Source organism: Phoenix dactylifera, chromosome 10, assembly GCF_051530095.1.
Source record: "Phoenix dactylifera cultivar Ajwa chromosome 10, Ajwa_hap1_PhDact_Kaust_v1.1, whole genome shotgun sequence".
In the NCBI taxonomy this organism is placed as follows: Eukaryota; Viridiplantae; Streptophyta; class Magnoliopsida; order Arecales; family Arecaceae; genus Phoenix; species Phoenix dactylifera.
The window spans coordinates 29,100,542-29,128,097 of NC_143199.1; the positions used below are offsets into that span (position 1 = coordinate 29,100,542).

Genomic DNA, 27,556 nt, shown 5'->3' on the forward strand with positions numbered 1-27,556 from the left:
TGGACACCAGCAAAAGCCCATATAGTTGTTCAGAATAAGATGCCAACAAATATGAAGAAGATTTTATAAACACTCAAAAAGTCTGTTCTGAACCCTCCATTCTTATGCATGAGCCTCTATATAAGGTTAATACATTATGTATTTGGGTTCATACATCCATCACTTGTTGTATCGTTCTATATGCGTATGTTCTTTATATACTCAGCTAGGTTGCCTGATGCCTAAATAAAAGATGGCGCTTAATTAAGTTCCTACACAAGTTTGATGGTATCAGTCTATCAGAGCATGGGATACAGCTATTGGCTGTTGTTTTGTTGACACCAACCATGGGGACATCACATATGCAACAGCTGACCCCAAATTTGCTACCATTCACTTTCATGGAAACCCTGAAGAAGTTGTATACTAGATTAGACCAACAACTCAAAAACTTGTAGTTGGTCAATTGTTAAGGGCTTAGATCATTCAATTGAGGAAAGTTGATCCTACTTAAGAACCTGAGATCTGAACTTGATAGTAATGAAAAAGCCTCATAACTTATATGAACTGACGTCGGGTGGAAACTCAAGCTCGAAAAATAATTTTGCTGCATTTTTTTTGATTTTCAGAATAAAAAATGAAGGATAGAATTCTAACTCCATTGATCTTTTCCACTTGGCCTACAATAGACCTCCTAGTTAGTAGCTATGAGTCTCAACCTAGTACAAGGGCTCTCCTAAGTCCTAACCAACTGCTCCACATAAACCTGATAATGTGGTCACATTGCTGCTCTCACAAGTCCCGTTATTGTGGAAAGCAAGCAAGATAGAGGACTAACCCATGAGACTGATGATTGAGTTGAAATGTTGCAACCTGGAGTAAAGGAGGGAGGTGGCGATACAATAGCGAAAGAAAGTATTACTCTCAGAAGAAGTCTGAATTTGATTGCCCTGCAGGAATTTGGAGATGGCACTGGACTGAGAACTGCATATCCAAAAGATTGAACTTCATTACTATAATGACCCAGATTTTTGGGCTCGTGTGCCAGCCCAGCCCGACCCAAACTAGCCCAGCCTGTGGGCTTATGGGCCGGCCGAATAGGCTAAGCCTGAACCCAACCTGTGCTCGGCATGTGAGGGGATCGGGGAAGAAGACCTAGATTGAGAGTTTTCTTTTCTCCATTAGAAATTTCCTCTAGAAACGATGACTCTCTGGGGGCAACTCGAGTTCGATTCGAGCTCAAGGATCTTGGAATTGGTAGCCGGCCATGTCTGTTCCACTAAGTAAAATGTATATTTGTTTTTTTTTTTTTTTTTTTTTTTTTTTGCTAAAGGAAAAGGGGTAGGGGGGAGGAAGGGACAAGCCCAACCCCGCGTAGCAGCCCCCACTGGGCCCCCGCCCCGCCAGGAGAATGTTCGATGCGGGCAGAAATGGCCGTGTGTTGGGCACCCCGACCGGTTTTACTCATACCCTCCCCACCCATGGGCCCGGCTCAGCTACCCCTCTGGGCTCTGGCTCGAGTCCCAAGTGTGAGTACGTCACACCCGGCACCACCCCGGCTACTAGTGGTTCAAGAGCGGTCCTATACCTCAAGTCCAAGCAGTGGCCAAAGTAGTGAGCTCCGGTCCACAATTTAATTGTCGCCGCAGCGATTCGAACTTGGGATCTTAAGGTTAGAATTTCTGCCCAGTACCACTAGGCTACCACCTTGGTGGCATGTATATTTGTTTGCTAAATTCTTGGATTATGAGAAATAGTTGTCATCATACGGTGTATGCGTATCCAGCTATGCTTAATTATAAGTGCAATTATCTCCATAGAAAGCCTTATACGACGCATGATCTGCCGTCTGTTGTTGCTCCTAAACACATCTTATCCGTCTGTGTATTGAGAGAGGAGAAGGCCTGGTGCGATTGTTTGCAGAGATAACGATCGGACGCCCGCATATCATTTGAACGCGAGACAACGTCCCTTAAAAAGGGAAACGCGAATTTGAAACGGGAAGGGGTTTCTTTGTCCAAAAGCCTCGTTTGGTACTCTCTGGAAGTCTGGATGGTTCGCTGGTCTTGACCTAGGGTTTGGTGTTCCCTTCTCTGCGAGCCATGGAGAACCACCATAAGCGGAAGCGCGACGAAGCGCCGGCGAGTCCTACGGCCTCCGTGGAGGCCGCCAACGGCGGCGTAGAGATCGACCTCTCCCTCCTGGAGGCGGTGGAGAAGTCCCAGAACGGCGGCGTGGAGGTCCTCGACCTCCGCGCCCTCAAGAAGCTGGTGCTCTCCTTCGAGCGCCGCCTCCGCGACAACCTCGAAGCCCGCATGAAGTATCCCGACCAGCCGGAGAAGTTCGCCGACACCGAAATCGAGCTCCACGAAGAGATCGAGCGACTCAAGATCCTCGCTGGCGGCCCCGAGCTCTACCCGGACCTCGTCGCCCTCAACACCGTCCCCTCCATCGTCGGTCTCCTCGGCCACGACAACACCGACATCGCCGTCGACCTCGTCGGCCTCCTCATGGACCTTACCGACGAGGACGTCCTCGAGGACAACGATGAACCCGCCCGCGTCCTCGTCGACGCCCTCGTCGAGAATAACGCCCTCGAGCTCCTCGTCCAGAACCTCGGCCGCCTCTCCGAGGCCGACCCCGACGAAGCCGCCGCCATCTATAGCACCCTCGCCACCATCGAGAACATGATCGAGGTCAAGCCCACGGTCGCCGAGCTCGTCTGTGAGCGGACCAAGCTCCTGCGCTGGCTCCTTGGGAGGGTCAAGGTCCGGGAGTTCGACGCCAACAAGCAGTACGCGTCAGAGATCCTAGCGATCCTGCTGCAGAACAGCACGGCTAACCAGAAGAGGCTGGGACAGATGAATGGTGTCGACGCGATGCTGCAGGCCGTGGCCATGTACAAGTCGAAGGACCCTAAGAGCACGGATGAGGAAGAGATGCTGGGGAACCTGTTCGACTGCTTGTGCTGCTTGCTTATGCAGATGGAGAACAAGGAGAGATTCTTGAAGTCGGAGGGGGTGGAGTTGATGATCATCATAATGAAGCAGAAGAAATCTGCTTATGGGTCGGCAATCAGGGTCCTTGATTTCGCGATGACAAAGTATCCTCCAGCTTGCGAGCGATTTGTGGATGTGTTGGGCTTGAAGACGGCATTTGCTGCTTTCATGGGTAAGGCAAGTTCTCCACTGCTACCTTCTTCTTCAATACTTTTCTGTTTTTAGATTTGTTAAGGATGAGATGCATTTTAATTTATTCTCCATATCTAGATATTGAGCTAGACTGGCTTGTTTTTGCTCCTCTGCATGTTAGATTCCATGTCATAGCCATAACTCCTCAGCTAGTCTGGAAAATTGAGGCAAATTTGATGGTTTCGGTGGTCTTGGCTCTACTTTTGGCATTTCCATCCAAAGAATTATAAAAAGAACCACCGGTTAATTAAAAAAGGGAAAAGGTCGAATGCACAAAAAGAAAATGTCAATAAAGCTAATAGATGTTATTTGAATTTTATTTGGGCCTGGTTGATGTGCAGTTTCAGTGATTTCATGCTAAAATTAAATAAAACTGAATATTTTTTCAAATGAAAAGCTAAATAAAGCTTGGTTTGTGGTTTAAAAATGTAATGGATCATTTTATTGTTCTGATGGCAATCTAATGTATGACTATTTACATATTCATGAGATTGAGCGTTAAGACTGTAGAGCTTATGTCAAAAATTTGCTTTCTTTTTTTGATACCTAAAGCCACAACAATTCTAAATCTTTGCAAAACTCACAAGTTTGAGTTTCTTGCTAATAGCAAATATTAGCTGAAATTATCTGTATATATGATAATTTTAGCCCCTATAGTTAGCCTTTGCTGAAAATATGAAACTTACTTTAGATTTTGGTTTAGTTGTGGATTTCTGTTTTGGGGTTCAGGCTGAATCTCAAAACCATATTTCTCAATTTAACTGCCTTTTGGTTGTTGAATCATAAGCGAACTACTGCTTATGAAACTAGTGAAGCAATAGTTGAAAATAGCCCTTCACAGGAAAATGGTGATGAAATAAGACCAAAGAAGCAACTATTCAGAATGGGGACTCTTATAGACTTGTCACCTTCAGCTCCTGTGAATATGAGAAAACAATTTAACTCAATATCCTAAGTTGGACTTTTAGTTTTTCTGTTTAGATTTCAACAATTGAGAAATTTTATAGTTGGATAACTAGTAATGCACATCTTTTGGGTTTATCTTTACATGAAGGTCCATTTATCTAATCCCACTGCCTTTTCCTCTTAAAATTGATAATTAGTTGTGTACAACTTCATGTGGCTTGAGATAGCCCATTGTAAATTGTTTATGTCATATTGGTGACCCATGGGTGATGTTCTATAGAAAGGGACATGTTGTTGATCAAAATTTTCAGATCCAAGGCCATGATACCCTCCAAAATTCCACATTATTATATTGTAATATGTAGAGATTGATAATTACTCCTTGCTATGTAAGCATCATTATAGTGCCTTTTTTTTTAAAAGTCAACTACCCATACAAAAAGAGGCTTACCGATAACACAACTATGAGGTACCAAATGCCTTGGTTTAAAAGATGATGGTGAGGAAAGCATTTCTTTAGATGATTGGTTTTCTGCTGCACTGTTGGATTCGCAAGTTGTAAGAATAATGTTCTTGCTGGCATTGTGTGGCTTCTATTTTGGTGACTCCATCCTCATCAAGGTCTTCTAAAAGGGCTTATTTATTTTGTTGTCTCATCATTTCAATTACATATCTTCACCAGGTAGCTTCTTGATGGTTTCAATAAGTGCATATGTAATATTTAATGCCACTTGACAGGTGCCTGGGACATTTGACAAAAAACATGATGGATGTTTTGAAATAATGCTTTCATAGCACTTTGATGTAATTATGGCCCTATGCTTCCATGTTAAGGATTCAGGTCTTTGCTGTGAAATTTGTTTATAGAACTATAACTCAAACAATAAGACTGATGTTCTAATGCAAAAGAGAGTGACCTTATTGTATTAGTATCTCTTAGGTTGATGAAATCAGCATCTTTGAAGGCAACATATTGTTGGAAGGGTGATGATGTGATAAGAATGCAGATTTAAATGTGTCTAGTTTCAGAACAGACCTATTTTTAACTATCATGTAAAGTGAGATAGCATTAATAAGAATAAAAATGAAAATGTTTAGAAAGTAATAATGGACCCGCATGGGAGAAATCTACAGCCACTAGCATCAGTTATTGAACTCTTAACCTTGCCAAAAGAAAAAATTCCCCCTAGGCATAGGCAGGGGTGGTCAACCTAGGTCATGTGCTGAGATTCTTTAGGGTTATCTAGAATTTGGATAGTAACAAGAAAAAGCAGCCTGTGTATTACTTTCGGGGCCTCTGTGGTTTTCAAATATATAGGCTCATATTGGTGCTCAAAACCGTTACCAGAATGGCCCAAATTTTTAATCCATGATGTTTCATAAGGGGTAGAAGTGGATCCTAGTGAGCATTAGTTGGTGAACAATGCCCAAGCCATAGGCAGATCAGGTCTTGTTATTGGCAGCTCTTGAGGGATTCTCCCCTCTATTAGTGCCCACATGACTTTTTCTGAGGGGTCTTGTATTGTAATTGTAATTCCAAAAGGAGCATGTAATTAAACCAGGGACTGTAGGAGAGTATGATATGTAGAGAGGTGGCCTCAGATTGTGAGGAAGCATCAAAATAAAGATGGGCAAGGCCATGGATTTGTAAAGTTAGCTTGTATGTTTGATGTTTCTCATGATGAGAATAATTGTTATAATGCATGTGAATCTATAATTTCCATAATGATTTGAGTTGCTAAGATACTCCAAGATGTGTTGGTCAAATTCATTCCTTCAGCATTGGATGGATGGATTATGACATATTTGCATTTAGAGTTATGTGGTTTTGTCTTGGCAGGAAAATGATATAATTTCGGTCTCTTTCTGATAAATGCCATCTCTATTTGTTGATATTTAATATTTATGTTCCATGTGAATTTTTATTTCCTCTTAAAGCAGGATGATCTTGTGGGTTGTTTTCACATTGCTGTTTGTTGGACTGTGCCCCGTGTTTGTCTGTGTTACACTTAGCCAGAAATGAGTTCATACTTCATAGTGCTTTTTAAATTGATCACACCCTTATTCTTTTCATGCATTATTTTATATGCATTGTTTGCATATCATATTCATTCATGCATCCTTTTTTTAATTTTATATTCTATTTAGATTCCGGTGGGCAGGAAAAATAACAAAGAGAGCTACCAAGAGGAGTTAGAAGAGCGACTGATTTCGCTGATTGCATCATTATTTGGTAAGGCAAGTGGATTCTAGAATTTTGAATTTATTGTTATCTTGTATCTTACATGTCATGTGTTTGTTAATTTGCGAGTTAATTTGTTTATGACTGTATATTCCACTCGTGGAACCCAGTGTGTCTATACCATATTGTTGATCTTGAGTCCTTGACGATGGTGAAGTTGGATGAAGTTAAGTATATCTGATAAGCAAAGTAATTGTTAGGTTTGATGCAAAATGAGAGACAATTTTGTGTAGATTTGCTGGACAATATTGTTAATTACTTACTGATGTTAATATGGTAGTACATCAGGAAGAAGGCTTGTTTTACAAAGTAGAAAACATGAAAACCTGAGTTTAGAAGGAATGAAGAATCATATATAAATATGCATATGAATGACTTATATATCTTTATACTGATTCTTGATGCATCCTAGGGTTAGGTCTGCATGAAATATGGTTTGGAAACCTTGGAGAAAGGAAAATTAAGTTTCAACTAGATTTCTAGGCTATGTCCCGAAATTCCAGGAAGCAATAAAGGCATCTAAAGTGCGAGAAATCCCTAGACTAAGTTTGTAACAAAATAAAAACAAGAAGGAAGATGTTTACTGCTGATATAAAGTTTCAGCATGCAGAAACAAGGCATTAACATGCAAAGATCTCAATAAACATGTTCAATATAGCAAATCAACCACCAGAAATAGCATGTAGCAAAAGATCTTGAAGTATGCATGCTATTTAATATATAAAACTAGGATAGCAACAGATATAAATAAAGATTCGGAATAGACAACACCAATTTCAGCAAGCAAGATAAGAAAAAGAGGGAAAATAAGTGAAGAGGAAGAAGAGGAAGCAGAGAAGAGAAAAGAAAGAATGGGAGAGATGGCACCAAGAGGCTGTCAGGGAGGAAGCCATCTTTTTGTTTCCTCAACCGTCCAAGAAAAACTGACTAATTAATCCAATAAATGCTTTTGTAGTAAAGGAAGCCCTAAATAAATTGAGTTCCCTAAAATACCCTTCAGTGGTACTCTAGCATGAATAGTAGTACATCATCTAGCTATCGAAATAAGTCCTCAGATTGTTAAATCTCACCCCTTTATATTCTAGACTTGCTAAAAATTAAATTAATACAGAGATGAAAGAAGGAAAAAAAGAAGATTAAAAAATAGCAGATTAAAATATTAGGCTAGTCTAGGCTCGATGATGATGACTTGCAGCCCATTGCGCTTTGCTCGCCTTCGACCTCGATGTCTATCTTGGATATGGTCCAAGAATTCCTTTGTAAGTGGAAGCTATTCTCATTTGAGGAATCCAGTGTGAAAAGCAGTTAACTGCATATCATTTATTTTTAGCTTTGGTTTCAGAGGATGCAAAGTTGCAAACAATGTTGTCGCCTTTTACTGTAAAGGGATAGCTGTTCATCCTTGTTACATGAATAGCATCTCAATCATACAACCATGGGGATCCAAGTAAAATATCACAGGCATCCTTCAGGACTACAGTGCATCTAACTTAATTTCACCCCCACCTCCAAGGTGAATATGCAAACTACGAATCATTGTAACCATGGTTTTGTTTTATTTTGTGAGCCAATTCAAGCTATAAGGTTTTCAATGTGGTTCAGTTTTAAGGCCCAATCTCTTGACTATCTCTATAACCAAATTATCCATGCTCCCACCATCAAAGATCAGAATACTAGAATGTCCTTTGCACTTGCCCATTGTACTGAAGATGCTATCGCTTGTCCACTTATTATAACATCATGCCATTAGGGCCAAAGGCTCATTCATTGAGTCACCCTTCACAGTCATATGTAGGATTTGATTTTCTTGTTCTTCAATGTCTTCAACCTCATCCAAGTCTGCTGCTAAAGTAGTGATGGTTTTCCTTCAGGGCACATGCTGGCCATGTCCCTTCTTCCCATCGTGATGACTAGTCATGCCAACAGCCTTGCTTTCTCACTCACTTGATTAGCCGGTGCCAGTGTAATGGGAGCATCTGGACATGGCCTATGTGCAATCTCTTGGAGTGTCTTTAGAGCATCGCTCTTTTAAAGCTTTGCTTCAATCTTTAATGCATCATGATATAAATCCTCAACCGTCCAATATCAATGTCCAATCAAATTTTTCGGAATTTCTTCTTTCAGCCCATGCCTTATATTTAGTTGCCAATGTCCTTAGAATGAAATAAAACTATCCGCATGGCCTCCTCATGAAACTGTTCAGTGTAGACTTGCATGTTATCATCCTTTTGATGAAGCTTATGAAACTGAGGTTGTAGATGATGAACATAACCTGGAGGAAGAAACCTGTCTCATGCATCTGTCACCTCCTCCCAAGTTTGAATACCTCGGCCTTGTCTTCTACTATCATCCCTCCACCATATGCATGCTGCTCTTGTCAACTTTAGCTGTAGCAGATGAATTTTCTCACTTCAGTCAGCTGATGCCAATGAAAGAAAGCATGGCAATCAAAGAAAGCATTACAATTTGCCTCCCAATCTATAAAAGCTTTCAGCTGCATCTGACCTTGAAATTCAGGTACTTCCAACCTTATGTTCTTCTTTGCTGAAAAGTGATATGTACATGGGCAGGTGCTAGGTTACCCATGGCCATGGATCTATAGGTTCCACTCGAATTGTATCCAGTCAACCTGTTACATGAGATGATTCTGATGGCTCCTTTTCTTTCCATTTGACATCCTCCTGAAATTGAAGCTTTTAGTTGCCACTTGTCTTCCAGATGCTTGAATCATTTATCTAGCCATGCTTATGATCCATCAAGTTGCTCCTTATTCTCTTTCTTTAGATCAGGGTATGAAAACATAGCAAAGGGTTCAGATTTTGGAGAAAATCGAGGGATCCAGTGGGTGCTCTGATACCAAAGTTATACAATTTAGGGTTAGGTCAGCATGAAAGATGGTTTAAAAAACTATTAGAAAGGAAAATTAGCGTTCAAATAGATTTCTAGGTGCTGTCCAGAAATTCCTGCGAGCAATAAAGACTTCTAAAACTGTGAGAATACCCTAGACCGATCATCTTTTATAAGTTTGTAGCAAACAGAAACAAAGTGAAGATGTTTACTGCTGCTATAAAAGTTTCAGCATGCAGAAACAAAGCATTAACATGCAATGATCTCGATAAAATCATTCAGTGCAGCTAATCAGCCACCGGCAATAGTATGTAGCAAAAAATCAAATAGTATGAATGTTATTTGAGATACAGAATAAGGAAAACCAATTTCTGCAAGCAAGATGGGAGAGATATGATCAAGAGGCCGGTGGAGAAGAAATAGAAGAAGCCCCCCCCCCCCCCCCAAAAAAAAAAAAAAAACTTTTTTTTTCTCCAATTGTCCAAGAAAAAACTGATTACATTAATCCAATAAATGTTTTTGTAATTAAGGAAACCCTAAGTAAACTTAGTTCCTTAAATTGCCCTTCATAAGCAACTGGTTACTTTTCATGGGTATAGTAGCATGAACAGTACCATGCACAGTACTGCTGTAGTATGGGGGATCATCTTGCTATCAAAATAAGGCCTGAGATTGTTAAATCTTACCCCTATATATTCTAGACTCACTAAAACTAGACTTAAAACAGAGATAAAAGAAGGGGAAAAAGTAGATTAAAATACTAAGCAAATCTAGGCTCTATGATGATGACTTGCAGCCCATCAATACATCAATTCTATATTAAAAGCAAATGATTTTTTTGACATAGTCTTGATCAAGGATTACTGTGCTGGTACCGAAGCCCATACTAATCGGCCGGCGGCACGGTTCGGTATGCCCCCCATGCCGTTCCATGTTGGGCCCATACCGACATAGCAGAGAGGGCAAGGGAGAGCTAGAACGAGAGAGAGGAAAAGAGAGAGAGGGGAAAGGAGGAAGAGGGAAGAATGGAGGAAGAGATGATGAAGGCCGGCGGAGCACGGCCAGACACAACAGAGAGGACGGGGGAGAGGAAGAATGTGAGAGAGGAAGAGAGAGAGAGGGAGAGGGAAGGGAGAGATATGGAGGCCACTGGAGGGCCGAGGAGTGGCGTGGAGAGGCAAGGGGGTTGTTGATTTCACTTAATATATGCAAAATAAAAAAAGGCCCCGACGAACCCTTATTTTAAACGAAACAGGGATCTGGAGGGTGTAGCCTCTCCTCTGCCCCTCCATGCTACTCCCCGGCCCTCCGATGGGCTTCATGTCTCTCACTGCGCCCTCCTCTCTCTCTCTCTCTCTCTTTTTCTATCTTTCCTTCTTCCTCTTCTCCTCCTTCGCCAGTTTCTTGTTTTGAATGCCAGAACCGTCCTGGTCCGCCGCCAACACAAGTCAATACGCGCCGTACCGAACTGTTCAGAATGGTTCTGCATTCCTTGGTCTTGATTATTACATTGTATTTGACTACTTCATTTTTCTATTTTCTTTTTGTGGATTTGGCTATGGTGGTGGCGGTGGTGGTAATGCAGGCAAGGCTGTGGTTATGGAGGTGGTAGCTCTACAAACAGAAAATGAAAGCTTAGAATCACAATATTTTGTACTTGTTTTTTGGATATTTTGAATATCTTTTTAAAAATGAAATCAACAAAAAAATTTGTCAACTATGTTTTAGGTTGTCTTTTTTGTTTTTCTGCTTTCAAAAGTTAACAAACAGGAAACAAAATTATTGTCAAATGGACCTTTAGCTCTGCTTTTTCGTTAAACTAAGATTTGGGCTTTTTGTCTACCTTAGAATTTAACCCACAAATGTTGATGCATTGGTTTGTGCATTTTAGCTTTCTTTTATTTATGCCTTTGTTTACCTAATTTTTGGCACTACTTGTATCAAAGATCTCCCTTTTTACGAAATACCAAGCACTAGCAAGCCTTCTCCGATGAATATGGTTGTCTTTATGGATCAAAGTTACACCAATAATTAATTAATTATATGTGTATGTATGTATTTCGTATATAGCGGTGGAAAATGATTGGGTCCAAGTCAAATCCAAGTTCGACCATCTGTAATTATAGCTATTCATCTATGATCTGTCCTAGACCCAACCAAAGCCTCGTTCTCTGACAAGATTGTATGTTGAAAATAGAATTTTGTTCAATCGGTCGACCCCCATGTGATCTGATTCTCAACCACAACAGTGATCAACTATAGTAATTGGGACATGGGGATGTGGTGCATTTTTTTTATTTTTTTATTTTTTTTGGGGGGGGGGGGGGGGGGGGGTGTTGGGGAGGTGCAGTTTGGTCCCTTTAGGCAGGAGATCTCAGCCGGAAATTGCGCATGGAGGGGAGAGCAGAAGATGTTAGGGTTTCTTTAGAGAGAGAAGGGGGTTAGGGAGGGGGGATGAGGTATACCTTGTGGCGGATGGTGAGGAGCATGAGGAGCGTGATTTGTAACCGTCACCTGGGTAAGAATCTCATTGACATAATTAAGAAGTGCATGGGAGTGTGAGTTTAGGTGTACAAAGCATAGGAGTCCAACACAAGGTGGGAAAGTTAAATGCGGTTATCTGTATCTCATGTAATCTCTTTGTGTTTGGTTAGGGTCACGAAAGGGAGGATGGATGGGGTTGGAAGGATGGATGGCCCCCATCCACCGTTTGGTTTCAAAAAAATTTAGGAAAAATGAAGGGAGCATGTGAGGGGTGGGTTTCTGCGTTGACAAAATTACCCCTTATTTTTTGACAAAAGATAAGAGGCCCACACACCACCTTTTTTATCAAAAGGTATTTTAGCAAAATTGTCATACAAATATCATCCATTCTTCATTTCGTTCTTCCTATACCAGTCAGAGGAGGAAATCATTCCTATCCATCCTTTCATGTTTTGCCAAACACATGGGAGAATGGATGGAAGACCCATCCATCCTCTCCCTCATCCGCCCTTCGTCCAATCCATCTTTCGTACCAAACAGAGGGTTAGAGATATATCATGTGTCTTTATCTCCTATTCCATCAAATAGAATCACAGCCATTCCTTTTTAATCCACCTGCATTGCACGTGTGAAAGACATGAAACACTAGCTATTTTATCTCAAACACTTTTTTAGTCTCTTATCATTTATCATTCTTAACTTTTCTTGATTTCTACATATCATGATTTTTTTTCTTTTTTAAATATTTATATTAAATATAAATTGTTCTTGTTTCATCTGAGAGGGTTCTTCTTCATTATGTATTGAAGCTTCAGAAAGAACTCATAGTTGCTCTGTACATGATTCACATACCAATTTAGAGAGGTTTGACACGGGTTAAGTGCCAATAATAATAATACATTCTTAAACTTTGATGGATCATGCTTTGGTTAATAAAGCTGACCTTTGAAGCTGGGATTAGGTTCCTGCTTAAGCTCTAGGAAAGTTTTTTTGGTTCAAACTTCTTTCTAGAAGCAGCAAATTCTTCACCAAGTTCCACTACCATGCTTATAAGCCTTCTGGTTATTTCAATCAATCTGGATTCCTATTTTTTTTACCCCATTGAATACAGGTAAATTAATTTTTATGGTAAATCTATTCAATACTGACATTTTAATGCTTGGACACTTTAACTTCCTGTTATCTTCTAGGACTACGTTCCATATTCCTGCACCTCTACCTACTCCTACCTGAAGCTAGCGTTTTTTTTTTTTATCCTTTGGTACGGCTATTCATTTGTATATCATCGCTATAAAGGGGACAATTTGTAGGTTAAATAAAATATAACAATTTGTACACTCATCTCATCTCTTAGCTAGTTAGCCTAGAGGAAATCAATCAGTTGATTACAATTGTATGATCTGCTTTAAAATTCTTTTAGCTATTAGTTCATTGGTATTGAGAAATTTTATTTAATTTAGTCATCACTGTATTGTTTAAAAGTCAAAATTCTTATTTGTCCAGTTTAATCTCATTGATATCCTGGTATATGATAATTTTCCATCAGGTGGTATTGTGAGAGGTTCAAGAAGGGACAGATTGTTAAGCAAATTTGTAGAAAATGAATGTGAAAAAATCGACCGACTGATGGAACTCTATATGCGGTAAATTTCCAAAATCTTGATGACTTCTTTACAGAATCTTTGTTGCTTGAGTTTGATTTCTTGATACTGATGTTTCGACTTGTTGCTTCTCCCATATGATCAACTGTCATAATTTTTAGGTATTCTGACAGAGTTAAAGCCGAGTCTGAACGACTTAGTGGACTTGAATTGGATGATTGGGAGGTCACTATCTCATCTCAATTTAAAATTTGCATCAACATATTACCTAGGGTTAAGCCTGGCATCTGGTCACTCTTTATTTTTATAGATGGATGAAGAGGAGCGTTACAATCGAAAACTGGAAGCTGGGCTCTTTACTCTTCAAGTAAGCACTATGTTATGATGGTGCACTGCTGTTATTTTTCTCAAGCATTTCATGGATTTATGCGTTTCATCTTTTTAAGTGAGACACTTTTCCTGGTTTCCAGTTGATTGCAGTTATTCTGGGCCATCTCTGGTGTTCTGAGTAAGTAGAGCTCAAGCAACTTTTATTTGATCAATTAATTCTGAAACAATGTCCTAGTCTTAATTTTAGATGATGGTTATATGTAGGCACCCACGCATGAGGGCAAGAATAGAACTACTACTTAGACAACAGAGATTGTCAAAGAAGGATGTGAAGGATATACTTCAGGTATGCATTCTTGGAAAAGCCTTTTATTTAATCACTTCTTCCATATCAGAATTACCTTGATTTTTTGTGTGTCAATCGATTAGGGCTATCACTAATAGCTTTGATATGTTTTCTAAAGTGAAAGTTCCTGCTAGTTAATTTCTGTTTATGGACTTTTCGTGGTTGATTAAACTTCAGGTTTCTTTTGTATTGTTTGAATGACATTATAACTATCATATACAACAGTATGAGAACTTCACGGAATAATTTGCAACTCACTTTCTGTTAGTATCATGGATGTCATGGTGAAGTGCTTTTCCGTTTTTTTTTTCCTTCTTTTTTGAAAAAAAGAGGAGAGATGGTGGATGACCCAAGAACAGGAATTACTATTCCCGCTCTCCTCTTTCTTCTGTCCGTTCTTGTAGACTGGAGTCTTGAGAATCTAATTTTATTTTCTCATACGATTTGACAATTGTGTTAGAGCACTATGGTCTTCTCTCTGGGGAGATTGAAGTATGCCTATGTGATGCCCTTGGGTCAAGAGCATTCCAATCTCTCCCCACTCTTTAAGATGCGGAGTTCAAGAGTTGGAATCATTTCTTGCTTCCTCATCCTTCTCATGGGTGTCCTGGCCATACATGCCATGGTAGTCTAAAAGTGTTACATAAGATTGGAGTGCCTTATACATAATGCTGCACTTGGGTTGGAGAGAGATCTCTATTATTTGCATATGTGCAGTATAAATAGCGCGCGACATGAATGATTCATGTGTTAATATGAGAAGAGTATTTTATGGATGATTGTGGGTATCACACTTGACGCCATTCTGATGTCTCCCCCTTTTGCATGCACGTCCCTTGTATAGCTATGAAATTAAGTTGAAGCATTGAAAAAGCAACGTCTTGGCTAAAAAAAGTGGAAGAGAAATGGTACTAAAGTAGGAGCTGCATCCTGTAAAACTGAATTTCATGGAGGCCAAAGCTACAGCTTTTCTGTATGAATGACTATAGTATCACTTTTATATAGAACGGTGCACTTGGTTAGACATAAGAGCTTCTTCAAATTGTCATCCTTGTGTCCAAAAAGTTGATGTATTGTCCCTTTTTTTCCAGAAAAGCTAGTCAAATTTCTCATCTATTGGCTTGTCACCAATGTGCTTTCCATTTATATGCCTCATATTGCAGGAATATCATGATAATATTGGAGATATGGATGGACCTGAAGAGAAGGAGCGAGCGCAAGCAAAGATCCAAAAATTCATTGCTGCATTGTGAGTTGTACCAAAGCATCAGTTGTGGGGATTTCAATTGTGGAAGTGGTATTGAAGGCTGTCCCAAAGTCCGAGTTCTGTCCTGGGATGCTAGTGGATGTTAACATGATGATATATAGCTTTAAGAGTTTTAAAATATTTAAACGTGATAGTAAATTCTAAGCAGGATTGCGTTGTTTGTTGAACTCAAAAGGCATATTATTGTTGAGAAATCAATGCATAACCTAGGAATTCCGGCATATCAAAGTGAAGTTGCTTGAGTGTCCACACCCATCCGGTGTTGCATTTCTCCCTCCAACATAGGGAAGTCACCTTACGCTTCTCAGTTTTTAACTGATTAGCATTGTACGTTTGCTTATTTATGATTCCAACATAATTATGTGAGAATCAAGCTGTCTACGTAATTTCAGATGGGGCTTAAAGCATCCATTTTTTGATGCTGAATATTATTTTTCATCTGTTTTCGCTGTCCTTCTGCTGGTATTTTTTAAAGCGGATCCACAAAGTGCTGTTGTGCTTCTGTGCCCAAGACAAGTGAGCTGTTGTGACAGGTCAAATGAAATACTAGCTCTGGAAAGATCTTTCTAGCAGCGACACCAAATGTTCTCTCCCGTGATTCTGTTACTACCCTGTTCTTTCTTGACTATTTTGTTAACTTTTTTCTTTTCCATCCGAAAGCTTTACTTTTCCTTTGCTGTGAGTTTCCTTGCAAACAAACAAGCCTTGATCTCCAAGTTCGGTGATAAAATTTTCTTAGCAGAATTCCGCATACGGTCATGCATGTGGTGGCTAAATTCGCTCATCTTGATTTTGTTCACTTCTAACAAAAGAAAGTAAAAGACCATGGTTATAACTATAACCATTCAATCTTACTCCCAAGAATGTAGGATTGTGTCTGTGGATCAGCATTCACCATATATTTCTACCCAGAACCATCCAATTTTTAATACTATGCAGCATCCTATCGAATCACAATAGTGATGGGACTCGAGCGGAAACCAAAATAAACGACTGATTTTTTATGCCTAGACATAATATTTAGGAATCAAATAACTCAAGATTTTGATATGGTAATCACCATGCTCTTCCATTACCGTTCTCCTTCAATCTCAAAGACTCAACTGAATACTGACTGAACCACTCCAGGTCATGTATTTAATGAACCTTGCCCTATAAATTACACTAATTTTGCAATTTCAGTCTTATAAATTTGCGCAAAAACCAGATGTGCTTACTCCAAAACAAATATTAAAATTAGAAAAAAAAAGGAGAAAAAGTACTAAAAGGTAGGCTGTCGTAAGAGTATGACACATTAAATAATTCTGGCCACGATCATTCATCCGTCAGGGCGGAGCCTTCTTCATTGGTTGTCGATTGAAGGTAAAGCCGAGATTAGATTTTAAAAATTGGGATATTCTCGTTCCTTCCTAAAATGGAAATAGAACTCCATTCAGCCTCATCTTTCAGCCTTTCATCAATTCGAAGGCCACAAACCACACAAATAATACCTGACACCATGGGCTATAATTTAGGGACGGAGAAACATTCAAGTTTCAAAAAGATGTGTGGAATTAATCAATCATTGCTTTCAAAAAGTTCTCAAAATGCAAAAAGTTTCGAAGAAATAGAAGAAAATGGTTGATTTACCAACTAAAAATAGCTAAAATATCCTAAATAATTCAGTGGTCTGATTTGCAGAACAATTGATCGGCTCTTAGGTAACTTAAACCTCTTGACCAAGAGGACTAACTACGAAAACCACAACAATACTACGATAGGCATCCCAAGCAAACATGCCACATCTCATGTTCATACTTCACTCCCATCATAACTTACCAGCAGATATTACAGTGGCACCCACCTTCAAAGCAGTAGGTGCTGAGGAAGATGGTAGAAAGTGGTTTCGAGAAAGCATAAATGATAAACTAGAATAGCACAATTTTTTATACAGATTTACGCACTATAGCTTTTCTTTTCCATCAATCGGTGGTTTGCAAACACTAATGCCACAAGTACAATACCCAGGAGGAACTCAGCCTGGAAGTCAGAAGCCAGAACCAAGGGCCAGAAAACCCTCAAAAGTTAGAGAAGATTTTGAAATATTATAATGAATTATTATAAGGGATGATATAATAGATACACCGATCCACTACTGTACGCAAAAAACAACAAACGAGGACCAGTAAAGCGGGGAGATTTTTTTGTGAATAACATATCAATTATTCATTGTTAAAGTTATAAGCTAGTAGATATTTAGTTAATTCCCCCCAAACAGCTGCGACAAGGCTCAAGTTCTGGCTATTCAAAAGCAGTTCTTTCACCGGCTACAAGACATTTTTAAATTTAATGCACTGTCCCCGAGAAAGACTGCATATCCTTGGTGCCTAAAAGAGTACAGACACCAACATTAAACCACAAAATGCGACTCAAATTTCATTTATTCATGTCAGGTACAAACTACAGTAGCAACATAGGATGAAACCAACTATAGAAACACCAAATAAAATATTGTTTTGTTTTTGAGTCAAACATGGGCTCGCATAGACTTGCTAATAAGATGTGGCAGGACCGTTATCCTTATTTCAGCCTCATAAGTCTGTCCAGGTGCTCTTTCATGGGGTTCCCATAGCTTATCATTCTCAACTGTTACTATGAAAAGAAAAGCATACGCAAATTTTGTGCCGTATATAAATCAAATTATATTTATGAAGCTAAAGGTGGGAGAAATATGTACAAGGACTAAAACAGCCAGAGCCAGAGTACCGAGCGAGCAATTTGCATTTCCCATATAATTTACAGCAGAACTGGAGCTAAGAAATTAACGTACTAAGAACCAGTTCATCAGATTCCTAACCTCTTGGTACCACATTCAGAGCAGAATTTAGAAGTCTCCCTCAAGTAGGGGGCACCACATTCATCACAAAACTTTGCAGGACTTGTGGGCTGAAACAGAAAGATCAAATGGATCAGAAAAAATAAAAGGTGGGGCATAGAGCATCTTTCAATAGTTGCTGTGGGGTAGCTTTAGTGTTATGGCATGCATACTTTCTCCCTTCATTTTGTCAATAAGTACTACTAGAAAAGGGTATAAGCTAGACCCCGCTCAAACATATACGTGTGCACAAAAAAAAGCCACATATAAACAGAAAGAAGCTATTTCATTTGAAGGAGTAATTAGATGGTTGCAAAATAATGAAGACTGTAGACCAAATCATAGTTATTAAACCATACTGGCTGTCCTAACTGATGACTGAAGCCCTAGGCAAATGTGGGCACTTGAAGTTATTAGAACTTGGACATGTAATGCACAGGGCAGCATATAGGAGGAAGCTTGGGTTGCTTAAGGAAGAGAGAGCTGTAGCATCATATGGCAATATGAGATGAACTGTGGTACCAGGATGTCTGATTAAGTGCTGTAAGAGCAGCGGAGTCACAGAGACAGACAAACAAAGAGGTGCCTAGGAATTCTAGTTACAAGAGAGTGAAACTAAGTAACACAAATGTATCCAATACAAATATTATATAAGTTATATTTTAAAATATATTCCAAAGTTCCAGACAACAAAATATGAAACTTCAACAATATTTTTTTTGTGCAACAATAAAACACCTGTCCAAGGTGGACTATAACATCACATTAATACATGAAAAATTTCAAACAAGGAGAAGGATATTTGACAGATTATGAATAGTATGTAAATGCCATTGGTTCAAGGGGAACATGATATTTTATGGATCAATGTTATTTCGTACTTCTAAGTTTGAATCCACACAAAAGTTGGGTCAAGAAAGACAACTCTGTCGTGAAGATAAGAGGTATAAACAGGATATATCAAGTGAATGTGGGAATTATGTTTCCTCGGTTTATGTAACCACACTAGTTCATTATAGTTGCAATTTAATACAAGAAATCATTAATGCATACAAGAATATATAAATAATGTAAAGCAACACTATTTTATGGACTTCTGTCTCCACTATCTAAAGCATTATCTGGAGAGTATCGAAGAATGTTTTTCCTGAAAAAGAGTATATACCGTTTGGTCGATATTACACCCCAAGTTCCCTTTATGTTTCTTCTTGAAAGTCTACTATTATGTGAAGTGCAACTATAAGAAAAGGGAAATCATCATTGCTTAATATGTAGCGTATTGTATTGAAACAAAAAGCACTTTGAGTTATCTCAAGCAGTAAAACCATCTATAAGGTGACACAGAGTTGAAAGGGTTAAAAGAGCCTATCAAGTCACTGATCTTGTCTACTGGATAAAATTAGGCTAATATGGCTCTAAAATGGAGTAGAGCAATGTTTCGTAAAGCAAACAGGTAGAGCTTAGCAAAGAGGGGCAAAAACACATCAAGGCAAAGGCAATAGGTGATGCGATGTTTTAGGTGGATGGGTGGGTGGCCTGTTTAATTCTTTTGAATATTAGATTCACAAGAAAATTTTCATTGGAATAATTCAATAATCAGTAATTGCTTGAATATCATCTGTACAGCATTTTCTTGTAAAGTTCATTACATAAAATCAACGATGTACTTTAACATATTCATGACCAAGATAATAAAACAAGATAAATAAGTAAATAATTACACTCTCCAATACTCTAAGAGGAGTAGTAAATCTGCATCTAACGTAGAATCAGCCATTTATAAACAATATGCAGCTCATATCATGTCCTAGTAGGACAAGCACAACATGAGTATGTGTTTAGAACTCAGCATTGCAAGATTTTAATCTGCATAACAATAAAGGGTTTGTGCCCCTTGATTTCTACTTTTAGTTTTTGGGACTTACAAGCAGCTTTTTGGCATATTGCTTAAAGTTTGAATATAACATCTTAGAGCAACTGAATGCAATCCAATACTCTTATTTCAATTTTAGAATGAAAAATCATTAGCAAAACCAGCTTGTTAACCATGAATTATATATATATATATATATATATATATATATATATATATATATATATATATATATATATATATATATATATCGCATTTTAGAAGTTATGTCAAAAGATCGAAAGATAAAATCTCACCAGCAAATGCAAACGCCCTCCAACATGACCTCCACAAAATGATTGCAAGCAAGCCAGATGTTGAGATATAGTCTGTGATTGATGTTGGTGAGGAAGATCTGATACATGAGAAGAATGTGTACACTGATGTATGTGAGATAAGTGGGCAGTGTGTTGATTTTGCTGAATGGTTTGGTTATTTGTTTGATGGAGAGGGTGAAACTGAGGCTGCTGTGGAAGTTGTTGCATGGGATGTTTTGAAGGAGACTGCTGCAAATTTTGCGGCTGAAATAGAATAAAATGCATATTACTAGTCATCTGCTCCCAAATCGAAAGCACATATACTGTTATATCTAGAAAGAACAATAAATTATTAAAATACATGAACAAGTTCATTAAAACATAATGACAAATCAGATAATGAGACTTACATAACTAAAATAATGCAAATCTAAGCAGAACAAAAACCTTCTTAAGTACCTCTTATTTTGCATGACACTCTTGTAGCTGTAACATTGGAAATGTAAAGAATATTCACTTTCTAGTGCAAGAAATAGTTAACATCGATGTTCTAAAAACCAAACCAGACCAGATGATTGTACCAGTTAAACCGCCGCCCGGCCATGCATCTGGTCAGAGCAAGCCTTTAAAACCATTTCTACTGAAAAACTGGATTAAACCGTGTGAACTACTAGTTAAACAGGTGATTTATTCAAACAATTCCGTGTGAACCGGACTGTTTTCACTTTACCCATAAAATTCCTTGTGGGATTGGGACTAGTGCATGATTGTGGGCTCTCCCTTCTACATGCCACACTACACTTCTTTGCCTTCCTCCAGAAGTGGATAGTGGCCTCCATGGTCCCCGCCTCTCTTTCTAGGCAAGCCAAACCTCGAGCTCCACCCACAACCTCCAGCACCCCCCAATCAAGTACCACCTTCCTCCCCCACCGGCCCCCCCTCTCTCTCTCACCCCTCAACTCTCAATGCTCAAGACCTCAACCCTTGGGCTTTAGCAAGAGTAGCAAAGAGCAACACCACAACCCACAACCTCTCCATGACTTACCCTAGCCTTAAAGTAGCAAGACCTTATACCTCTAGCTACAGCAGGAAGGCCGTGGCCATGATGGAGATTTTCTCTATGAAGTTTCTAAATTTACAAATAATATATAATATATGATTATAAATATGTAATTTAAACTTAACATATGTATGATATCTAGTAATTAATATACTTATAATATTATGATGATGACATAGTTCAGTTCTAGTTGACCCCATAATTGAACTGGTGACCCATGACCTGGTCATCTTCCGGGTCAATCAACAATCGAAGCTTTAAAACATTAGTTGATATAATTAGATTTCACTATCAGAATTTTCAGTGATTTGTGAGAGAAAAATAGCTATCAGATGGGCGTCAGGAACTAAATCTAATGTAATATACGTAACCCCAAAGTGGAAAACAAGTAATTTATTCGCCTTTATATCATATAGATTGGTGAAATTGGAAGACATTTTTTCCTTGGTAAATAAGATCTCCATTCAAATTGAAAGAAAGGAAACTGCTGCTCATTCTAATCCTCTCTCTCGCTGCCTTAATAGCTCCCTGCCCCTTCAAATATGTTTTCTTTAGCTCCAATTTTTCTCCATTTAATCCTATTTCTATCTTTGTTTATTTTTATTCTTTTTCTACGCTTAATAATTGCACGTGCCTATGGACTGATACCTCTAACAACTTCAAATTAATTAAGAATTTAAGCCTCTGAAATCTATTCACATATTAAAAGATATCAGTATTAGTGTTGTTTAATAACTAAGCTGCAATAGTCCTTTGCTCAGTAGATCAAAAATCTTATGTGCGAAGTTCATGCCAAAATCATGTGTTGGAACAAAGATTTTTTTTTTTTTTAATAAGCAACCTTTCTGGTTCAGGAGATAAACAATACCTTCTTGAATTCTTAGAGATGTTTTTTGTAGACATATACGTGGATAAGATAATTTAAAACTGACACTATAAAAGAAAGTCGTCTCACAGATGACAGACCCTTCTTGCACTTGATTGGAAGTGATTGTTCTAGAAAATGATTTCATCCGCAATTTCAATTACTAGTATTTGGTACGTGCAATTCATGTGAGAAGAAGTAACAATGGTCATGAAACCCTCCAAGAATGAGGAGCAGGCTGAAAACTTTTATGTGGGGTGAGGCCCACGAATATTATTATTCGAACACTCTCTCTTGGAGGCCAACTTCAAGCAGAAAGTTCAGCCATACAAAGCCCCATGTTGTACATGGTAGATGATTGATGAATAGTCTTACTCATATTTAAGAATATGAAGAGAGACTGTTCTACGCCAGTCAACTTCAGTTAGTAAAGAAAATTCCATGCAAAAAATACACTTAATATGATCAATGAAGCAGACTCTTGTGGGCAACGAATGTAAGCTCGTAGAAAGAAATATCTGAGAGAGAAATTTGTAATCTTGTAATAGAACCTTACCTCATTTATAGGACGGAATCCCGTGGCATTAGACAATGAAGAAGAACTATCAGGACCTGACAAGGCCTAGTCAAATGTAAAGGAGAAAGAAATAGCAAAATTAGATGCAACTTCAATTAAGCGTGCAACACTTGGCATCTAAAATATCATGCAGAACTTACAGCCAACCCTGGGATGTTAGAGACAGATGGAGATGCAACCCGCCTGTACTTATGACGGGGCGAGTAAAATTTATAATCTCTTGCTGAGATAGCAACCTCATGCCGACCGGTCAATCGTTTGAACCTAGCATACACAAGATGGACAGATAACCTGATCTTAATTCACATCATGCATTTAACAGTTTATTAGATGAGTCAACAAGTAGACAAAAACGATACTCTCGCAATTGTTATTGTAAAAGGATAACCTGTCAATGACTGTTTGTACAAAGCTGATGATAAATCCTACATTTCATGTATCATGGTGAGTGAATGTGTTTCATGATTCAAGAAAATAAGATATTACAATAAAAGTTCAAAATGATTTTGTATATGAACTAATTAAAGAAGTGAATCTTTGGTTATGTTATATGCCCTACTGATGGACTACTCAATCTCAACTTTGATGAAAGTACGCCCCTAACTTGAAGCAAATTACTCTGACTACAAATTACTATGATTTACACATAATGGAAACAATAATTTCTGCAAAGTTGGGTTGAATCTGAACAGCTTTGAAGCTTGAATTTTATCCATCAACCATCAAAGATACTCCATTGATACTAATTGATGGACCTCCATATTAGTGACATAATAACGGAAGTTTGCAAACTTGTATTCACTTAGGGGCTGGATAGATGCCTAACTCATATTCATGTCATATATCCCACGTGACAGGGAATAGGGTGAAGACAGGGAAAGGTATGAGTTATTGATGATTGTTACCACAGCCCCAAGATTTCCAAATCGTAAGATTGCAGGATCAATGCCTTCCCAATTCCATCTAAGTTATCCTTCACCTCATCTCCTTGACCAAATCCTACTCACGTTCATGAAATCACAAAGATATGATAGTTGGGCATCCATGCAGCCCCCTCTCCCCCCCACCCCTTTTTTTCCTGAAAAAGCTTTACATCATCTTTTTAAGCTTTAGCATCAATTTTGTCATGGCCTTGTATCTAGGCTAAGGCATTATTTTTCTGTGCATCCATGATGACTTGTATTATCATTAATGCAACCAGTCTGGATGGACAAGTGATGAGAAACATAAGGATTACAATTCAAACATACCACTCTGCATCCTCGACAGTCAGACTGCTTGGTTTCTCAATGATCACCAAACCATTGACTACTACAAAGCGAACACGTTTTTCCTCATGTACCACTAGCTCGGGAAATCTTGTCCTTGTTTCAAAAGAAGTTGCCAATTCTCTTCGCCTAAAGCGAGAAGGTCCTACAACATCAGTAGCACAAAATAATTAGAAAGATAACAAGTTAGTCAAGAACTTTCTTCTGAAGCTTCTTCAAGTCACCTTTCCTAGGAAACTTTTTTGCTAGTCTTCTATACAAACCACCAGCTGCTTCAAGAGCCACCCCAATGTTCTTCTCACGAATACCACCCAAGGAAGCAAGACGCATATTCACATCATTCACTAAGGTTTCATACAAATTTGCCACATACATCAGTGGTAAGACGAACCTTGGGTCACCTTCATATTGTATTTCTCGTGCCTTTCTTTTGTTTAATTTATCATGCCCCTGACCATAGTCAGCATCAGCAGAGTCTGCCACTTCAACTACATGCTCTTTGATAAAATGCTCCACAAAAATTTGCAAGAACCTCGCCCTTGCAGTCTCTATTGGTGAAACATCTGTCCCGATGGTTGGAAGTAAATCGATCATTTGAAATTAGTGGGAAACTAAACATAGTGCAGTTAAACTTAAGTGAAACATCCATGATAACTAGAAATTGCAAAGTGCAAAAATTTAATCGCCCGGAGAAGATACCATCGATTGTCAACATGTTGTAAGGTGAACTTGAAGACCTGCCACTATTTTCAATGGCAGATTGGTCTTCGTCAACTCCGACACCATGAAGGGGAATCGAATTCCTATATGATCCAGATATGCAGTCCTGGCAAATTTAACAAATAAAATGAGCAACCACTTAGGTTCAAATCGAATAATCTAATAACAGTCCAATTTCCATGCAAAGATCAGAAAAGATCACAGCCTTCGACTGACCACAATTTAACCAAGAAAACCTTGCATCCTATCATTTCCTCCTACCATGATCTCGGGTTCAATCTTTCGGTAAAAATTCAAACTATTGATCAAAGTACAAAAAGATTCAAAGACAGGAATTAGAGGAAAGGGAAGCATACCACGGAATTAGATTCATCGTCATCGTCCAAGCTGTCTTCAGTGACGGCATCACGATCGACATCACTGATCCCCTCAATCTCGCCTGGGCGAGCGTCTACCGTGTTAAGATCGTGCAGCGAGCCGCTGATGAAAGAATTGGCCGGTCTCAAATTATAGTGCTGCACCGGAACTCTAGTCCCCATCGATCGACGATCTCCCTCGAACCCTAGTGTCAGACGCCTCCTCCGCCACGAGCACCAAATCCTAGCAGGAAGAACTCGTCCCGCCCGTGCTCCCTTCCACCTTCTTCCTTCTTCTCGATCGAGATGGAAACCCTGCAAGCCATAGAGAAAACCCTAGCGCCATTTTTTCGCTGTGTTTCGGAAAACCCTAGGGTTTCCTGGCTCTAGTTTTGAAGTAAAGAGAAACTGCGATCCAAACCTGAGGCCGGGGGCGAGCTTCCGCTTCTCGGAGCCTGTCTCCAAGCCTCTCACTGCAAGCTTCCGCACCTGCTTCCAAGCCGACGGCTTCCCCTAATTCCCAAAAACCCGCGCGGCCATGGAAAGACTGCCCCCGTTCATACTAGGAAATTACCAATCATTGGCACGTGCACTGCACGTGACTGGAGGAACTAGAAAAATAAGCTAGCATTTGATTTTCCCTTTAAAAAAAATAAAAAGCATTTGATGCATTGATGTGATTTTCCACCTAGATTTATTAAATGTACTTTTATTTACATACTTGTTTCATTTTTTAATAGATATCGTAGTTCATGATACTCTCTCACTGCAATTTTCAACCAGTATTTCATTTATTCTGATGCAACAACGGTAGATTGAGAAAATGTTTTATACTTATATGAATTGAATGCAACACCCATGATTAAAAAGGTTGGGCTTTGCTTTACATGCATATAAAACTTGCTCCTATTTTATTTATATAGTTATTCCATTTTTTGATAGATAAATATAATATAATAAAATGCAAGGTATCATAGTTCATGATACTTCCTCACTGCAATTTTCAACCAAGATTTCATCTATCCTAGTTATGATAACAACAATTGACTGAATAAACGTTTTATGCTCATGAATCGAATGCAAGGCCCTTGAATAAAAGGGTTGGGCTTTGCTATACATGCGTATAAAATTTGCTCCTATTTTATATACATTTTCTCTAACAAGTCTTCTTCTTTTCCTAAATATAATCTCTCTTTCTACCTTTATTTCCAATGGAATGTCAAATCAGTATGGGTCTATTTGGGTAACCCACTTGGGCATTGGCTCAAAGTAACACTGCATCCCCCAGCTTGAATCCTACAAGATGGAAAAAAAACTTTCTTTACTTTTTATTCATGCAATTTCAGATATCTTCCCGTGCGGTGAATCCACTATTTTCTCACCTACTTTTATGCAGAATTAACCTTGTCTCGTTCATTACCTTTTCTCTTATTTGTAAAAGAATGAGGCAAAAATAAGGGTAACCCTAGCTATATTCATTTCAAAGAGAGAATATAATTGAATAGAGGAGCACTTTAGTAATGCCCAAACTAAGGGGAGCATCCTACTTGTGAGGCCCAATAGTCCCACATCGGAAAAATTCATTCCAAAGCCTGGGCATATGAAGCGGGTGTTTCTAAATCCTGCAGACGTGTTTTGGATGGAAAATAAAACCAGGAAGGAGTGAAGGACGCTTGCATGAAGCTCCGGAACCGGACAATATCTGGCAGGGAAGCCCCGTGTTCCCCCTTCATGTGGCCCCCACGTAGGTACTGGGTGTCGCACGTGCCCCGCAGAGGCGGGGGCGTGACATTTGGTATCAGAGCCGAGGACAACTCTTGTCTGATGGTGAAAAGGGTATGAGGCCCAATAGTCCCACATCGGAAAGACTCGTTCCAGAGCCTAAGCATATGAGGCGGATGTCCCCCACGTGGGCACTAGGTGCTTCACGTGCCCCGCGCATGCGGGAGCATGACACTACTTATGAAGGATAGCCAAAGTGTCCATATAATGAACTAGATTGTCAAACATGAAACCCTTTCGAGAGTTCTTGCATATGCTAAGTTGATTAGAAGTATTGTTTAACTATTTCATTCCTTGCCGGTTTGTGGTTAGATAGAATCCTGTTAGTATTAGCAGTGGTTAGTGGCTATTATCAAAGTTGGCAGCAGTTGTTGGTATTAAGTAGACCTTGTATGAGATAACATATAGTTTTGTCTCTCATGTTTGAAGTAGAGTAGTCCTATTTTTGTTAGGAGAAGGGTGCAATCAAGCCAAGCCGAGTCGAATAGCTAGAAGCTTGAGCTTGACTCGATTCAAAATTTTTGAGCTCAAAACTCAACTTAAAATTGATTGACCCTTAATATTCAAATTCGAACTTGACTCGATATAAAAAAAGATACTCAAGATCAACTTGACTCGACTCAAATATTGGCCCAACCATACTCGAAGATATCAACTCACTATTGATTGGACCAGTTTAGTCGGTTATAGTCATTACAACCGGCATTGCCCT

General features: G+C 39.0%; 2 protein-coding genes across 3 annotated transcripts; one reads left to right on the top strand and one right to left on the bottom strand.

Annotated features, from left to right (window-relative positions):
• Positions 1-1,963: 1,963 nt before the first annotated feature.
• On the top strand, positions 1,964-15,414 carry LOC103723755 (ARM repeat superfamily protein). The gene is made up of 8 exons (XM_008814776.4): positions 1,964-3,155; positions 6,225-6,309; positions 13,196-13,292; positions 13,412-13,475; positions 13,561-13,617; positions 13,721-13,758; positions 13,845-13,926; positions 15,090-15,414. Exons 1-8 carry the CDS (start codon positions 2,082-2,084, stop codon positions 15,177-15,179), a joined length of 1,587 nt encoding a protein of 528 aa, XP_008812998.3. The 5' UTR covers positions 1,964-2,081; the 3' UTR covers positions 15,180-15,414.
• Positions 13,195-25,610, bottom strand: LOC103723762 (PPR containing protein). Of its 2 annotated transcripts, none has more exons than XM_017846403.4 (9): positions 25,484-25,610; positions 25,063-25,377; positions 24,686-24,812; positions 24,211-24,549; positions 23,969-24,131; positions 22,859-22,982; positions 22,698-22,763; positions 20,217-20,480; positions 13,195-18,118 (listed from the first exon to the last, which is right to left on the bottom strand). In XM_017846403.4, the coding sequence occupies exons 2-9, from the start codon at positions 25,243-25,245 to the stop codon at positions 18,017-18,019; spliced, it is 1,368 nt and encodes a 455-aa protein (XP_017701892.2). In that variant the 5' UTR covers positions 25,246-25,377; positions 25,484-25,610; the 3' UTR covers positions 13,195-18,016. The 2 variants fall into 2 exon arrangements, with proteins under 2 accessions (XP_017701892.2, XP_038971324.2); XM_039115396.3 differs by lacking the exon at positions 13,195-18,118 and adding an exon at positions 18,153-18,247 and having other exon boundaries at positions 25,484-25,596.
• Positions 25,611-27,556: the final 1,946 nt, after the last annotated feature.